The following is a 17,804-nucleotide window of genomic DNA, read 5'->3' as shown; positions in this document are numbered from 1 at the left end:
AGAGGTCAGTCAATCATCATCATGGCAAGGAGCATGGTAGCACGTGGGAAGAGGTGGTGCTGGAGCTGAGACTGCTACCTCTTGTAGGCAACAGGAAGTCGACTGACTGTCACACTGAGTGAAGCTTGAGAAAAAGGTCTCAAAGCCCGCCCCCACAGTGACACACTTCCTTCAAGACCACTCCTCCTAATACTGTCACTTCCTTTGGGAACCATTTTCTTTCAAACTGTCGCAGTTATGATGGGCACAACTGTCATGGAGGTTTTGTTGAATATTTTTTTGTGGAGAAGGGATGTGGATAGGAGCATGTTGTGGTGCTTTAGCTTGCCCTCAGCGCTTCGAAGATAGTCTCTAGCTTCTTCTTAAATAAAAAAAGCAATCTAGTGGCAGCTGTGCCTGAAAGAAGGCTGGGAAGAGACTTAGGAAAAGGATGTCATAGCCAGACTGGGATGCTGTGGCAAAGGAAGGAAATCGGAGGTGTAGAATAAGACAGGAGGTAACCAACTCCCAACAACTACAAAAAGGAAGCTCATTTTTGTAGTTCACCCCGACAAAACTGTATGGGGAGACAAGTCCTCTGAGGTGTTTCCCCATCACCTCTAGGGATGGCCATTTGTGCAGAGCGGGTCATAAGGTGATATTCGCTTGTGTTGTTCACACCTTTGTGTGAGTCAGTCTTCTTTATTGATTCTTAATGAGTGTGACAAAGGTGATTTCATGTTCATGTTTCCATTGTAGCATGAATAATAAAAACTGAGAGACAGAAATTGGGGTTCAAACCAAAATTAGAAAAGCAAGGCAGTCAAGCCACTTGAGAAGTCTTACCTCTCCCAAGGCTGGGCCATAGCAAGCTAAGCTGCCAGCCTCTCTCTCCTCTCATTTTGTATTCCCTATAGTACTTGGATTAAGGGTTTATGACTCCCTAGTACTGGGATTAAAGGTGTAGGCCACCTCCACTTGGATTTATTTCTGCATTGACCTACACTCTAGTGTAGCCCGGAGTGACCTTAAACTCACAGAGATCCCTCTATTCTTCCTCCAAAATCCTGGAAATAAAGGTGTGCGTCCCCATTGCCTGATCGTTAGTGGCTTTAGCTTTGCCTCTGGTCTTCAGGCAAGATTTATTTATCAAAATACAAACAATATATCATTACAAGACCTTGTTTGCTATGGGGCTCAGTCTGTTTATGACCATTATGCCCTTCAAAACTATCAGTCATAATTGAAAAGGGAAAATTTTCCTTGATGAAAACAGACTAAAGATTTCACAACCATTAAGCCAGCTCTACAGAAGGTTCTTAAAACAAACACATTCATGGCCACATGGAAGAATAAAGCACACTTGAAAATATTTAAGCAAGTGGGAGGAATAGGAAAACACGGAAGATTGTACATTCAACAGAATGGTAAAAAAAATAACAGACACATTTCACTCTAAAAGTTTATAGTCTTAGTTTCTTAATTAAATGACACAGAATAGCATCTTATATTAAAGTCTCCAAGAATTGTACCTCGCCATATAGGACAGACAATACTTATGACAAAAAGATGGGAAAATATATTCCAAGTAAGTGAATCTAGAAGACAACAGAAGTTGTTCTAACAGCTGACACAGCTGACTTTAAACCAAATCTAGTCATAAGAGATAAAGGTCACTGCATAGTGATTAATGGGAGAATCTATCAAGAGAACATTTGGTTCTAGACATGTACACACAAAACATGGGTACACCCAATTTCATAAAATAAATATTACTAAAAGGCCAAAGTAACAGGTTATACCCAATGCAGTAATAGTGGGAGATTCTTATTGCCTCCTCTTACCAGCCAATGGGTTATACAGGATCCCTCCTATAGAGAAATGCCTGAAATAAATGACATAACAGATCAAATAGATTTGACATCTATAGAACATTCAATCCAACATGAGAATACTCTTTTGTTCAGAAGCTCATGGAATTTTCTCAAAAAAAAAAAACCAGACCATGTATTATAACACAAGACAAGTATTAACAAACATGGGAAAATTGAAGTAATTCTTTGTGTTCTACCTGATTATAATTGAGCAAAACTACAACACAACACTGAGAGAAACTATAGAACATTTACATGTCCCTGAGATCAAATCGCCTGTTATTGAATATTGAATGGAAAATGATGAAATCAAGAAATTTCTGAAATGAATAAGAATAAAAATACAGTATATCAAAACCATAGAATACATTCAAAGCAGTCTAAAAGGGAAATCATAGTGTGGAATATTTATATTAAATGTCAGAGAAATTCCAAATAGATAATTTTGTGCTCTGTCTTAACACTTTAGAAAAACCAGAGTAGACCAAACCCAAATTCAGTAGATAAAAATAAAAATATTAAGATCAGGGGAGAAATGTATGAAATAGAGATAAATAGAATACAAAGAATAATTAAAACAAAGTATAGAGTTTTTTGTAATAATAAATATGATTGACCAACCATAGTAAACTAATCAAGGGAAAGAGAACTCGGATCAAAAACTCTTAAGACCAAAATAGAATTATCATCACAGGTATTTAAAAAATTCAGAAAATCGTTAGCGCAATCCTTAATAGATCATATCCCATTGAGTAGGAAATGATAAGATAAATGGATGAATTTTAGATGCATATTATTTATCAAAATTAAACATTAGAGATAAATAATTTAAATCTATGACAAGCATCAAGATTGATATAGAAAAAAATCCCCCAGTAGAAACAGTTTTGGACCAGATGCATTCATTGTACAGGTCTACCAGACCTTCAAAAGAGAACTAACATCAAAGCCTTTCAAACTATTTCATAAACTAAGAAAGTTGGAAATGAAACTGTATGAGTCACCTTTCTGTTGCTCTGATAGGCAACCTATGGAAGGAAGAATTTATTTGAACTTGTGGTTTCAGAGAGGTAAGAATCTGTCATGGTGGGGAGGCGTGACAATCTGCAGCAGGCATGGTGGGAGGAACAGGATGCTGAGGGCTCACATCTTGAACTCTAGTCAGGAGGTAGAAAAAGCAAACTGGAAATGGTGCACGTCTTTAAACTCGCAAAGCCTACATCCAATGACTTACCTCCTTCAACAAGACCATGCCTTCTAAACCTCCTCAAGAATTCCATCATCTGGGGACCAAGTGTTAACATACCCAAGCCTGTGGAAGGGGACATTCTTTTTCAAAACACTACAATTATTGAACTCTTTTATGAACTCAGCATTATCCCAATAGCAAAACTTGATAAACGCACACAATCAAATTATATACATCAATTTTGGGGAGAAAGATGACATTTCTATTGTTGAGATGGAATATTGAAGTTGCCCACTGTTAATATACTGGGATTAATATGTAACTTTATATCTAGTAATATTTGCTTTATGAAGTTGGGGGTAGCAGTATGTAGTGTGTGTATGTTTAGAATTATAATATCCTATTCATGAGTTGTTCTTTGATTCAGGAAGAAGCGTCCATTATCTCTTAGTATCAGTTTTGGTTCCAGACTATGTTTTTCATAGTAGAGTAGCTATAGTGAAGTCCTCTTGTTTTTTAGTTCCATTTACTTGGAATAATTTTTCCATCTTATCACCCTAAGATGTTTGTTTATTTTCTATGACTAGGTGTGTTTTTCTTGAGGGATCAAGGAGGCCAATCCTATTTTTTCTCTTTCGTAAAAGTTATCTATCACATTGTGTGTTTGTGATGTGTCTGCGAGTGCACACTGTGTTCTTGTGGAGGTCAGAAGACACCTTTCAGCAACTGGGTCCTGTCGTCTAGTTTCTGCCACACTGAGTGCTCCAGGAGAGCTGGTCCGTGAGTGTCTGGATGACTGTCTCTGCTTCCGGCTTCATGAAAGGAATGATAGTATTTCAGGTGCATGCCACTGTATTTGAGTTTTTTTAAATGGGGTATCCAGGGATTGATCCCAGGTTTACAGGTTTGTGTACCAATTGTTTTACCTGCTGCACCACATCACCATCCTGGATAACTTTTTAAAATTACTTTTATTTACATGTGCATCTGTTTGCATGTCCCAGTGCATGTATGAAAGCAGAGGAGAAGTTTAGGTACTTGAATTTCCTCTTTTCTCATCATGTGAGTCTTAGGGATTGAACTGATGCCATCAGCCTTCACCCCAAGTACCTGTTCCTGTTAAACCATGTCTCCAATCCTAAACTGATGATTTTTTTAGCCAGAAAATTCTCTGCAAACCTCTGCATCCTAGATGGGGTACTGGACAGTGGGAAGGTAGTGAGCCAAGAAGTTGGGAATGAGATGTGTTTTCCTCACCCTAATAGACTCTGGTGGGGAAAGGGGGCATTTCTCATGTGATGCAGTTGAAGGGCCTGCACATTAAGACTGTATAACCCATGTCAACCCTCTTCCCGGGATTCCCCAGTAGCTGGGATGTATGAGTCTCATAACACTGTGAGAAACCCACCTCTCAAATCTACTGTTGTCTGAGGTTTTCTGTCCTGCCTGGTCCCCCAAAAGAAATCACACAGAGGTCTACATTAGTTATAAACTAATTGACCTAGTATCTCAAGCTTCTTATTAACTCTTATAACTTATATTAGCCCATTATTCCTATCTGTGTTAGCCACATGACTCAGTACCTTTTTCAATGAGGCAGTCACATCCTGCTTCTTCTGTGGCTGGGCCAAGATTGTGGGCCAAGCTTTCCTCTTCCCAGAATTCTCCTGTTTTCATTGACCCACCTCTACTTCTTGTCTGGTTGTCCCACCTATACTTCCTGCCTGGCTACTGACCAATCAGCATTTATTTAAAATATAATTGACGGAATACAGACAATTGTCTCACACCAATCCACCTTGGTGGGCAAGATATGATTTTCTGTTCTTTTGTTCCCCAGGAAACAAGTACCTCTGTTCTTTTTGGATGGCTTATGTGGCTATCTGGAGTACAGGTCAGTTCAAGAGCATGCTTGAAGCACTGGGTTGGAAGATGCAGTGTATAAAAGCAGCTTAGCTGTTTCTTTCAGAGCTTTTGAAGTTAGTTCTTCAGGACAGCAGCTCCTAAGGGTCTCGGGGCCATGGCTGTCCTGTGGCTGCTACTGTTGGGTGGACTGACCACATTCTTCCTGGGACACTTTGTATGGGCTGTGGTTAAGCATTTTCTCACAACAGAAGTTCCTTCCTCTTTAAAGCATCCAGTCAAGTTGAGAGTCATGCATTGTTTTGTGCTCTTCCTCATGGCCTTGGTGAGTTTGCTTTTGGGGACACCACGGATTGGGGGTGCTGTTTGTAAAATATTGTTTCTTCTATTTTCATTTCCCTTTTTCTAGATTCCCACTAGAGAGAATCTGAGGAATTTCAGAATCATGGGAATTTCCTATGTTTCTTCTTTCTTCCCCTGTTCTCCCTGTTCCCTTTTTTCTTCTCACTCATATTTCCTTTCCTTCCTTCCTCACCATTCCCTTTATCTTTTTTTTCCTTTGAGACAGTCTCACCATATAGTCCAGCCCAGCCTTGAGCCCACTGCTTCCACCTCCCAAGTGCTGGGATTACAGGCTGCATGACACACTCGCCTCCTGGGTTCTTTTCTGGGGATTGCAGTGAATTTCAGATGGCGTTGCTGCCCACCAAGCGTTCATCATCCGAGAGGTTCCACCAATACCTTCAACCACAGCTCCATCCTCTTCTTTCTTCCCATCTGCCTGACTGCAGGTGCTTTTGGCATCAGTGTGAGAGACCCTGAGACCATAGATTAGCTTGTTCAACTCTGTCCTGGGCACAGGGCAGGTATTGTTTACAGGGCAAATCATGCCTGTGATGATCACTCAGCCTTTCAGCGCGGCTGCCCTGGAAAGCTGAGCTCTGTGCCAGGGTTGGGGCTTGAGATTGGGGTCAGGGATCAGCACCTGCCAACAAGCGCAGCACATATAAAAAGAATATGGGAGACAGGCAATTTGAAAAAATCCGATGCTCCCATACTGGGGTGTGGGGTTACTTGGTAGGGGCCAAACAGAACAGTTAATACCCCAGGGGATTGTTTAAAGGAAAGAGGTCGGGGAGAAGGGGTGGGAAGCACTCAACCAAGCGATCTGATGAGCATTTCTTCTTGGCTCTCATTGGCTGTGAGAACCTCTTGTTTAACCTGTGTTTCAGAATCCTCAGGGGAACAAGGGCATTTTTTTCTGATCAGGTAGGTGGAAGTATTAGATTTCAAGTCATAAATCTTCCTAGGCTCTGATAAGTGGTAAAAATGTATGTTCCTATGCTGTTGGGAATATTCACGAGGAAAAATGCAACGTGTTGGGGAAGTAAAAAGACTGAGAATTTCAGGCTAGGCTAGAGCCCAGCACCACAAAAGAGGGCTCTGCATCTCCAAATGCCCCTCAAGCACCTGGATCTTTCTATTCATTAGAGCCCATTTATTCATGGCCCCCAAATTCTCTGAGTTTTGATCATACTGTAAGAACATACGGACCAGGGTGCTTGCTGCAAGATAGTGTCTTCTAGACACGCCAGGGAAGCTGCACCCATGAAATCTCAGCTATGGTTGATGAGATTTGACTGCCTAGATAAGGCCTGCACATTAGCAATACCAGGTGCCGTGCCGATGTGGGTGGGGGAAATTGCACAAAACCTCAACGTTAGATGAAGAGCTACAGGTAAGCAACAGCTGCAGAGAGAGGGAGGATCCGTTTTCTCCAGGGCGAGCTCTGTGTTGGGTCATCAACCCCAAGTGGTCAGCCCTAAAACATGTCCATAACAGCAATGCTAAGTGGACACAGTAGGTGGTATATACACATGCAGCATGCATGTGTGATATGTGTAACATACTAATTAAAGAAGAGGTGATAAATTTGAGAGGGAGTGAGAGGGAACAGGGACTAGAGAGCTAGAAATGATATAAATGATATCAATACAGTACTCATGTATGAAATTCTCCAAAATTTAAGCAGAGAGAGAGAGAGAGAGAGAGAGAGAGAGAGAGAGAGAGAGAGAGAGAATAGCCCCCTAAGCTAAATATTCACAGTTGACAGATACTACAGGTTTTCACCTAAGATGAGGTGATGGTCTAGGATTGGTCCTGTAGCATGTGCTTCATATAAGAGTGTTGTGTTAAGGAGCGGCGGGGCTGGGCTGTGTCCCACCGCCCAGCTAGCTTATGCCCAGAATAATTACACGGAAACTGTATTCTTTTAAACACTGCCTGACCCATTAGTTTCAGTTTCTTATTGGCTAGCTTTTACATATTGATCTAACCCATTTCTATTAATCTGTGTAGCCCACAAGCTGGCTTACCAGGAATGATCTTAACCTGCGTCTGTCTCGAGTGGGAGAACCATGGCGACTCCTCGACTCAGCTTCTTTCTCCCAGCATTCCGTTCTGTTTACTCCGCCTACCTAAGGGTTGGCCTATCAAATGGGTCTAGGCAGTTTCTTTATTAATAAGAAATTACTCCCACATCATTTCCCCTTTTTCTGTTTAAACAAAAAAGAAAGGCTTTAACATAATAAAATTACATATAGCAAAACAGTTATTAAGCAAGAATCACAGTTACAATATTTATATCTATTTTATCTTTTATCATAACAATGGAAAAATATAACTACCTATCCATTCTTCAACTCCATCAAAGACTCCAGAAGGATATAATATTACCTAAGTAAACAAGAACTAAGAAACTTCAAACTCTAGAAATAACAAAGACATCTTGCTGCCTGGACAGTCACCCAAAGTTCTTTTGTACCGTTGGGGCATCCATCTTCAGCCTTCAGGCCCATAGTATCCAGCAGACATTTTTATCAAGCAGGAAATTACTTTCTGCTGTGTCCTGCAGAATGTCTCGCAGACTCTTTCATGAGTCATGAACCCCAAAAGATCATCTCACCTTTAGGCAAGTTCAGCAGTCCTCTCTCTGAGGGTTCTCTGTGTCCAGTTTATGCAATAGTCCAGGCAAGAGCAGTTTCTTGCCCAAATGGCTATCAAACTCCATAAGGATCCTCTTTGATGCCCATCTTCTTCTTGAAGTAGATTGGTGCTGCCAGGAGCAGAGTGTCTCATTGTCATGAAAAGTCCTAAGTTATTAAAATATTTTAAATGCCATATTCTGTAGCCTTTGAGAGATATGAAGAATGCCTATCTGAAATATATCTCTATATATCTAGAAAATCTAAGTAACATGACTACAAACTTGACTATTATTTATGATTATCCATCAACAACCTATATTTTCTAATTATACATTTTAAAAATGAACTACACAATCACACCATATTTAAGATCAAAAATACATATACATATAACAAAATTGACCTTAAAATCCATACCAATGCAAATTATTCATGCCTATATCATACCCCCCTTTAAATGTAAAAGAACATTTATAAACAATTTTTGGGAATATGGACGCAGTTTTTTCTCTCCAAACTGCTTCCTGCTGAATGGGGGCGTCGTTAATTAGGTCTTTCATGGTATAACCTGTGTGCTAGTTTCATCTCAGTTGGCAGTTGAGTGAAGCAATTTTTTGAAGATGTTCACAACAACCTTTCAGGAGGGCGTGGTCTATCATACCAAATTGTAATAGAAGAAATCCATAGGGTCTGGTCCTCTGTGAAAACAAAAGAAGACCCTCTCCAAAGCATCATATTCTTAGACCCAAATTTTGAAATCGTAATACCCTTATATCCATTCTGGTTTAGCTTGGCAGCCCATGTAATGAAGTGTCTCTCTGTACTTAGCTCCTTTAGAGTCAAAAATTTTAAAGAAAGCACAATGTACATAATCCAGACTCTCTGTGAATTTTCCATTTTTACATGGCTTATTTTTCTTTATTTCTTTTAGTCTCTTAACTATCTGTACTCTGTCTCTTTAAAGACTTTACCTTTTTTTTTTTTAAACCATTAACTTTATTCTCTATATTCTTTTTCTTCTCTCTCTCAAGCCTACGTACATTCATCCAACATTATGGTCTTTTATGTCTGAATCTGTTTTATTGTGAATCTGTAACATTTTTTTTTACTATCCAGGAGCATTTATTAAAATGTTAAGCAGTTCTTAAAAACTTAAGTTGCACCATGTACAGGTAATACGGTAATAAGGTACAGCCTGTTTCCTTCCCAATCTAAACCTTAACTGCGCTGTTTTTATGGTAATTACGGTAGTTCCTACCTGAGACCAGCACAGTTCAGCATGGCGGAGCTGAGCAGCTCCTGCCTCAGAGCCATTTGGTGCCCCTGAGCCACACACAGTTCCAGGCACACAGCAGTCCACATTGCCATCAACCAAGCCGTAGAGCTTTACTCCAAATGCTCCATTCAAAAGCTCTGTCTCCCACAGGGGCCAGACAGAGATCGCAATGGCGGCACAGCCCAGAAAGCCGGCATTTTAAAACAGCCAGTTTTTTCCTGCTGCTGAGTCAGGACAATTTCTTTGCGGCGAGCAACCCATAAACAGCAAAAAGCTGTCTTAAATTTTCTCTCTCTCTCTCTCTCTCTCTCTCTCTCTCTCTCTCTCCTTTTTAAGCCCTCTCAGGTTTTAAGTGGAGTTCATTAGCACGTTGGGTGCCACTCTGTTGTGTTAAGGAGCGGCGGGGCTGGGCTGTGTCCCACCGCCCAGCTAGCTTATGCCCAGAATAATTACACGGAAACTGTATTCTTTTAAACACTGCCTGACCCATTAGTTTCAGTTTCTTATTGGCTAGCTTTTACATATTGATCTAACCCATTTCTATTAATCTGTGTAGCCCACAAGCTGGCTTACCAGGAATGATCTTAACCTGCGTCTGTCTCGAGTGGGAGAACCATGGCGACTCCTCGACTCAGCTTCTTTCTCCCAGCATTCCGTTCTGTTTACTCCGCCTACCTAAGGGTTGGCCTATCAAATGGGTCTAGGCAGTTTCTTTATTAATAAGAAATTACTCCCACATCAGCTCTGTGTTGGGTCATCAACCCCAAGTGGTCAGCCCTAAAACATGTCCATAACAGCAATGCTAAGTGGACACAGTAGGTGGTATGTACACATGCAGCATGCATGTGTGATATGTGTAACATACTAATTAAAGAAGAGGTGATAAATTTGAGAGGGAGTGAGAGGGAACAGGGACTAGAGAGCTAGAAATGATATAAATGATATCAATACAGTACTCATGTATGAAATTCTCCAAAATTTAAGCAGAGAGAGAGAGAGAGAGAGAGAGAGAGAGAGAGAGAGAGAGAGAGAGAGAGAGAGAATAGCCCCCTAAGCTAAATATTCACAGTTGACAGATACTACAGGTTTTCACCTAAGATGAGGTGATGGTCTAGGATTGGTCCTGTAGCATGTGCTTCATATAAGAGGATCCTGCCTCTTCTATCCAGTCCAAAGCCCCTCGGGCATGCTGTCCGGGAGGGAGGCGAACAAGAGGAAATCCAGGTGTTTTAATGTACTGAAGATGTGGACGAGAGGATGAGAAGTTTAAGGAGAAGAAACCTGGAAAGATTCTACAGTTTTCAAAGAAGAGCCTACTCTTGGTCCCAGACAAACACAAATTTGAGAGCCAGAAGCCAAAGGAATGAGCTTTGTAGTTTCCCAATTTCCCCTCCTCCTTAGGTCACTTCCATGGACGTCAGTTTCGAGTTTGCAGACAAGGGAGTTTGGAGTGCAGTGAAAATGCCCAGTGCTTACCAGTTAGCTGGCAGGAGGGCTCACACTTGAAATCATGCTTGTTTGATTGCAACCATAAATTCTTTCCAGTTCATCGGTTACATTTTATTGAACAACTCTGAACAAGGCACTTCCACATTGACATGCCTCAGTTTCCCATTTTGTCACAGAGCAAATTCTTGTGCTTGACTTAGAAGGCTCAAGCAAGTTGGTAACTGAAACAACTTGGGCTAGTCCTGACACATTATAGGTACCTGGTAAGCACCTGTTGCTCTAATTTTTGTTGTTAGCCCACCATGGTGCTCTCCTTATGACAAAGAAGTACCCTAAGCATGAAGTCCATAGAGGATAGAATCCAGTGACTGTGAGCATTAGGCACATACACTGTGAGACCCTGCAATGTTTCCTGAAACATAGCTATAATTTATATTAGCAAAGCCATATCAGAGTGAGCATATTAGCTTAAAATCAAATTGGAATGGCCAGTGCATTGGTTCACTGGGCAAAAGCTCTTGCCATGAAACCCGATGAACTGAGTTTAAACCATGGAATCCACATGGTGGAAGAAGACAATTGGCTCTAAACTGTCCCCTGACAACCTTATATATGCATTACCCCTTTCTTCCAAATCAAGAAATAAAAACAGGGCCACAGAACCCATTCGGGGAGTGTGTGCAGGCCTTTTTATCCCTGTGTTAGGGGCCATATCACATCCCTAGTTATCATATGACTTCTTCCAGTCAATGACACACACAGACTAAGCGTCCCCTGTATCCCAAAGCTGTGGGTAGCGGTGAGTTGACACTGCTAAGAAATGTCTTTGCCATCTCAGTCTGGGTACAGTCGTCCAGAGAGCAAAAGACGGTCAATGTTTTGGCTTCCTTTATTTTGCTGCGATGAAACGCTCTGACCGTAAATGATTTAGGGGAGGAAAGGATTTATTTCAGGCTGCAGCCTCCAGGTCGCTGTTGATCACTGGAGTTAGGACAAGAACTCAAACAGTAATTTGAAGAAGCAGAAACCATAAAGGAACACTGCTTGATGGGTTTCTCAAAAGATCATGCTTATTCAGCTTTCCGATATAGCCCAGGCCCATTTGGCTAGGGAATGGTAATGCCTATAGTGGGCTGAACCACCCTTTAACATCAATTAACAATCAGGACAATCTCACACAGTAATTTCCTCGGAACAATCTGATCTTGCAATGTACCAACTGAATCTATTCTCAGGCAATTTTTGGTTGTGTCAGTTGACAACTAACTGGGACACTGAAGTCAGGGCTATTGCCTGGGACATTCAGTTTTGTCTCTCTTAATGACTAATGGCCACTTAGCCCTAAGCTGGTTTTCCTTCAGGCCAAGTCTTATTTTTTTTTATGTTGCTCTAACAGTACCACAGACCAGGTGATTTACAGACAATAGAAGGTAGTTTGTCTTACAGGGTTTGTTTGGAAAACCCACGAACTAGGTGTCATCAGTGGGCCTTCTTTGTATCATCCTGTGGTAAAAAGACAAGTGTGCCTATGTTCATTTGTCAGAAAATTTCAGCCAAACTCACTCCCCAGGACACTATCCCTTCATCATGGACTTAATCCGTACATGTTCCGTGTCACCACCATTTAAATGATCAATCTTTTAACACTGACAATGACAGCGACATTTCAACATGAATTTAGAGGAAAAGAAATACTTGGGTCCCAACAACATCATCATCCAGTGGAGGTCTTTTAGGAAGAAAAGTATGAACTGCCTTCCTCATATGAAAGAGTTCAAAGTCAGTTGTATGCCCATGAGACTGTTGTACATGTAGGAGGCAGGTGAGAAATGGTGACTATGTTTGAACTATGGTAAGTAGTTGCAGCATCTACCTTCTTGCTCTACAATCCCCTGCCCTCACCCCTTCATTTTCCTCTAACAGGAAACACACTGGAGAAGCTGAGAATTTGCACTTTGAACAAGTTTGTTCAGTTTTTTGGTGATATAGGGGTCATAAAAAAGGACCCTATTGTGCTGGTAACCAACATGCGTTTTGGGTCAATCCCTGTGAGACTGTTCCAGCCCAAGGCGATGTCCTCCCAACTCCAGAGAGGCATCATCTTCTACCATGGAGGGGCTGCTATCTTTGGTAGTCTAGGTAAGTAGCTTCCACGTGGGACAGGAGAGGAAGGACCCCATGACAGGCAGAGTCTTGTACACATTCCCATGAGGACCTCTTGGGGTGGGGAGAGTCAAAACAAGTGGAAGTTAGAACTTCTCTTAGAGACTGTAGACGGAAATACCGGAGATCAAATCAGCCAATCATGTAGTAATCTCCATGGCAATATTTTAGTCTGTGTCCAGGTTGGGACAGCAATATCTGAGTGGAGCTGTTCTGGCACTGGGTGTCACTCCCTCTTTCCCACTCACAGCGCTGGTTATTCCTGTTTTGTTTGTTTGTTTGTTTGTTTTTTCCACAAAGGCCCCATACTTACATGCATCCCTGAGCTCAGCTGGATCGCTGTTGTGAGAATCTATCCACCTCTCCAGCTCTGCTTTCCCACAGTGGTGGACTAGATCCACTTTCCATAGTTCCCTTTAGTCTTCTCTCCCTAGAGAAGGGCCCTTAAAAACACACTATAGAACCCACTCCTGCTACACTTCATCCTTTCCCATGCACCTTAATGTCTCTCCCATTTGGTCATTTTGACTTCTCCTTGCTCTTGATATACGGAAGCACGTGAAATTCTCTGAACTTCAGAGAGGGGATGTCAACCATGTTCATTATGGTAGCTGCTATTTATGGGGCTGCGGCATTGCTAAATTCTGTGTGTTCTCATCACAACTGGTCCACGCTGGACCTTCTATTGCAGACACATACCACAACCTGTGCAGTTTTCTTGTCCGGGAGACAGACTCAGTATTGCTATCAGTGGGGTAAGTGGCCTGAGAGTCCTGGGACTGTTGATGACTTCTCCATTGGAGGCAGCATTTATAGTGTGGGTTTTTTTTTTTTAAACTAAAGATCTCCAAAAGAAGCCCAGGGATGCTGATTCTCTTACACATGGTCCCATATACATGGGCACACTATGATCCGAACAATAGAAGTCTGAAAAGATGCCCCCAACTTGCAATGCAAATATGAGATTAGAGAGTACCATGCCCATATCAAGGCTGGGTGAGGCAATACAGTAAAAGAGAAAGGATCCCAGGAGCAGGCAAAAGAGTCAGAGACATCCCCACCCCTACTTTTAGGAGCCCCACAAAAGCCCCATGCTAAACAAACACAGCATGCATGCAGAGGGCCTAGGGCAGACCCATGTAGACTCCATGATGGCTGCTTCAGTCTCTGGGAGCCCCTATGAGCCCTGTTTGTAGATTCTGTCAACTGTGTTCTCCTTAACCCCTCTGGCTCTTACGATCGTTCCTCCCCCTCTCTGCGGGTTCCCGAGTTCCACATAATGTTTGGCTGTGATCTCTGCATCTGCTGCCCTCAGTTGCTGGAGGAAGCCTCTCCGATGATGATGGGGCTAGACATTGATCTACAACTACAGCAGAATATCTTTTTTGCTGTTTTGTTAGTCATGTTTGGTTCTATCCTAAGTCTCTGCGCTATCCAGATTCCTGTTCCAGGCGGTGTCTGGCATGGGCTCTTTCTCATGGCTTGGGCTTCAAATTAGGCCAGTCATTCTCACAATGACTTTTAAAGTCTATGTTAAGAAAAATCTTAATACGAGCCACTCTGCCAATACAAAGAACTCCAATTAAACCAAATTAGACCAAATCAAATGCCTGTGTTTAATTAATGACGTACTCCCAGGTGGCCGGGAGCATGGCAGCGCAAAGACAGAGGAAGTACACGTGCAAACCCAAAACCACGTGTTCCTTTTTCCCCACCCCTCACAAGCCTAAATACCCTGTGGGAATGGTCCTGACCCTCCCTGGGGAGGGGTCAGTGTTTGGCAAGCTAAGAATTGGAGACCAAGCGCTTGGCAGTTTGGGGTTGCAGTTCCAACTCAATATTACATTCTAGCCTCTTTGGATATCGGGGTGTCAGAGGGCTGGGGTCTCACTTTTGACCAAACAGTATAAACTTCTAAACTTTTCCTCAGAAAAACAATATAATTGAGATTTTCACAGCAACAACCCTACTCTTGGCACAAGCTCCACATCAGTTACTCTTCTGTTGCTTTAATAGAAACTCTCTGACTATAAACAATTTAAGAAAGAAAGGGTTTATTTTGGTTTATGGTTCCCAAGGGTTAGAGGCCATAAGGGCAGGAGAGGGAGGGATGTCAGCAGGAAAACGGGGCAACACATCTCACCTGTACATGGAAAGCAGAGGAAACCAAAACAGGAAGCAGGGTGAAGCTATGGACTCTTAGAGTCAGCCTTCAGTGACGTACTTCCTCTGTCAAGGCCACATCCCCTAGAGGTTATAACCATCCCAAACACCAGCACTGAGACCAAGTGTGTTTAAATACACGAGTCTGTGTGGACATTTCTCATTCAACTGTCATATGTAGTTGTAAAAAGTCTATGTGTTTTAGTCTTAGCAGACCTCGCAAATGAATAGCTATATCCATGAGACTCTTACATTGTTCCTCTTGTAGCAGTCCCAAGAGTCCCTCCAGTAGACTATTAGGGCCAGGGTCTCTCCTCTGGCTTTGATGAAAGTGGTGGGGAGAGTCTGATGCACGATGTTCAAAACAGTGCTGGCTGGGCTGCAAGGGTGAGAGCTGGAGCTGTGAGTTAGTGGCAAGTGGCCATGGATGTCCGAAAGCTTTCTCAAGGTGTACGTGGTGCTCAAAGTGCCCAGCACAGGCACAAGAGTAGTCTAGTTGGTTGTGTGACTATTAGTCACTTTCTCGTGGCAACCAGGGCAACAAGGAAGAGTTTAAGAGCTCTCAAATAGGAGGTAAAACTACCCCCTTATCACACTTTTAGCTTAACTACAGAAGAATAAACATCGAAAGGAATGTTTATGAACAGACCTTAGTATTAGCATCAATATCAATTTGAAGGGTTTCTAGCTGTAGTTTTAACAATGATCAACATGTCCCCAGTACATCAGGAGAGATGTCCCCTGAATCTGTGTCAATAGAAGTAGTAGTTCCAAATGACTTTTCTGGGTATTTGGTGGCTAACTGACTTCTAAAGGCAACAGCTTTGAACTCACCTTATCCTGTGTGTGGTTGACTCATCCGAGAGAAGCATGGTGTGGGCAGGAATGGAGAATCCTGGGTTGAATGAATGACTCTGGGTATGCTCCTCAAGAAAAATGATGGTTACCATGTTTACTTATTAGAAACACTCTGGGGATCGAGTCCAGTTCAGTCCCCTCTGAGAGTGGAGGATGGGGATTGGAATGGCCTCCAGTTATCCCCTTGTGAATAAGCATGCTGTGTTTGCTCCTTCTCCCTTAGGTACGGCGAGCTTCCTCACTACCACCACCCTGTCCTTTTTAATGACTGCCTGAGTGCCACGATCCAGTTCCTGAGAGGCCCGGAAACCTATGGGGTGGACCCCTCTCGGGTGGTGCTCTGTGGAGAGAGTGTTGAAGCTTGGGCTGTGGCCACTATCGTCCAGGTCTTGCTCAGTAGCTTTAGTCTCCCTAAGATCAGGGCTCAAATCCTGATTACTCCAATAATCCAGGCCATTAATTTCTGCTTACCATCTCATCAGAAGAGTAAAAATGTCCCATTTCTTACTAGAGAATTCATGATTTTCTGTGTGTGTAAATACCTGGCCATTGACGTCTCTTGGAAAGATGCCATGTTGACAGGTGCTGTCATACCTCTGGACAAGTGGAAGAAGTACAGTAAATGGATCAGCTCTGACAACATCCCCAGAAGGTTCTGGAGTCAAGACTTACAGCCTGAGTTTCTTGGATGTTTTAATGAGGCTGCCTATCTAGAAACAAAACACATTTTCGATGTACAAATTTCACCTGTCTTAGCAGATAACAAGATCATTGCTCAGCTCCCTGAGGTATTCCTGGTGACCTGTGAGAATGACATCCTCCGGGACGATGGCTTGCTCTACAAGAAGCGCTTTGAAGACCAGGGGGTCCCTGTGACCTGGAACCATGTGGAGGATGGCTTTCACGGGTGCCTAGTATTGTTTGATTGGAAATTTTTGTCTTTCCCCTGCTCCGTGAAAATAGTCAACACTGTTGTTGGTTACATAAAGAATATATGACAGTTACCCTGAGCTCTGAGTGTAATGAAATAAAAGGTTTCCCGTGCTGTGGGCTTTGCTGAGTTTTGTTCTGGGCAGAGAAGCTCACATCATGCAAAGTCTAAGAGAGCAGGATGAAGTAGAAATCAAAGACCTGGTAGCTTTATAAGAAGGAAAACCCAGCGCATGTGCTTAGAAGGCGAATTAGTCCATGTTCTATCTTACACTGTCATCTGCTGCTGCCATTCAGGGGACAGAAACATCAAAGTGAGGAAATAGGCCTGGGACTTTTGATATGAGATTTAAAATTTCACAATAGCAGCTAATTAAAGATGAAAGACACGAAGATCAAAATAAAAATGAAACTCAATGTATGCAGCTAAACGTGAGGATTGTGCAGAAACAGAATACCAAATTTTCAATAACACCAGAAGAGAAACTACATCTGAGTGTAAATTTAAAGAGGAATTCCAACACAGCATAATCAAGAATTTGAGGTTTCTCATAATAGGTATTAATTTAGTCATGGCTTTTTGAGTTTTTGAAATATCAGAGATACAATTATTGAGATTTAACTATGGGATACATTTCTCCTGAAAGTCCTCCTTTCCCTTCTCCTGTGCTTATTTTTAAGATTTTAAAATCATCTACCACCTTCTCTCTCTCTCTCTCTCTCTCTCTCTCTCTCTCTCTCTCTCTCTCTCTCTCTCACACACACACACACACACACACACACACACACACACACACGTGCCACATAGGAAAGAGAACATATGTTTTTGTTTTTTGGATCCTAGTTTAACTCAATATTCTATTTTCCACTTATATCCATTTAAAATATTTTTACCATTCTATTTTTTTTTGATGTCTGGATAAAAATCCATTGTGTAAGGCTGGTAAGGTGGCTTAAAGGGTAAAGGCACTTGTCACCAAGTATGATAACCTGATTTTGATTCCATGGACCCATACGGTGGAAGTAAAAAAAAAAAACCCAACTCCCCAAATGTCTTCTGACCTCCATCTGTG

General features: G+C 42.1%; 1 protein-coding gene across 2 annotated transcripts; it reads left to right on the top strand.

Annotated features, from left to right (window-relative positions):
- Nucleotides 1-5,062: 5,062 nt before the first annotated feature.
- Nucleotides 5,063-16,834, top strand: LOC142833939 (arylacetamide deacetylase-like 4). 2 transcript variants are annotated; one of them, XM_075945832.1, is made up of 5 exons: nucleotides 5,063-5,230; nucleotide 5,856; nucleotides 12,541-12,711; nucleotides 13,472-13,535; nucleotides 16,025-16,834. In XM_075945832.1, the coding sequence occupies exons 1-5, from the start codon at nucleotides 5,063-5,065 to the stop codon at nucleotides 16,797-16,799; spliced, it is 1,179 nt and encodes a 392-aa protein (XP_075801947.1). In that variant the 3' UTR covers nucleotides 16,800-16,834. The 2 variants fall into 2 exon arrangements, with proteins under 2 accessions (XP_075801947.1, XP_075801946.1); XM_075945831.1 differs by having other exon boundaries at nucleotides 12,541-12,756.
- The last annotated feature ends 970 nt before the right edge of the window (nucleotides 16,835-17,804 follow it).

This window comes from Microtus pennsylvanicus, chromosome 13 (genome assembly GCF_037038515.1).
Source record: "Microtus pennsylvanicus isolate mMicPen1 chromosome 13, mMicPen1.hap1, whole genome shotgun sequence".
NCBI classification, from domain to species: Eukaryota; Metazoa; Chordata; class Mammalia; order Rodentia; family Cricetidae; genus Microtus; species Microtus pennsylvanicus.
This window is presented reverse-complemented; position numbering and strand designations above follow the sequence as displayed.

Coding starts and splice junctions, on each gene's coding strand:
- LOC142833939 (XM_075945831.1), top strand. CDS start 5,063: ATGGCTGTCCTGTGGCTGCTACTGTTGGGTGGACTGACCACATTCTTC. Junction 12,757..13,471: donor TGCTATCTTTGGTAGTCTAG/GTAAGTAGCTTC, acceptor CTTCTATTGCAG/ACACATACCACAACCTGTGC. Junction 13,536..16,024: donor TCAGTATTGCTATCAGTGGG/GTAAGTGGCCTG, acceptor CTTCTCCCTTAG/GTACGGCGAGCTTCCTCACT.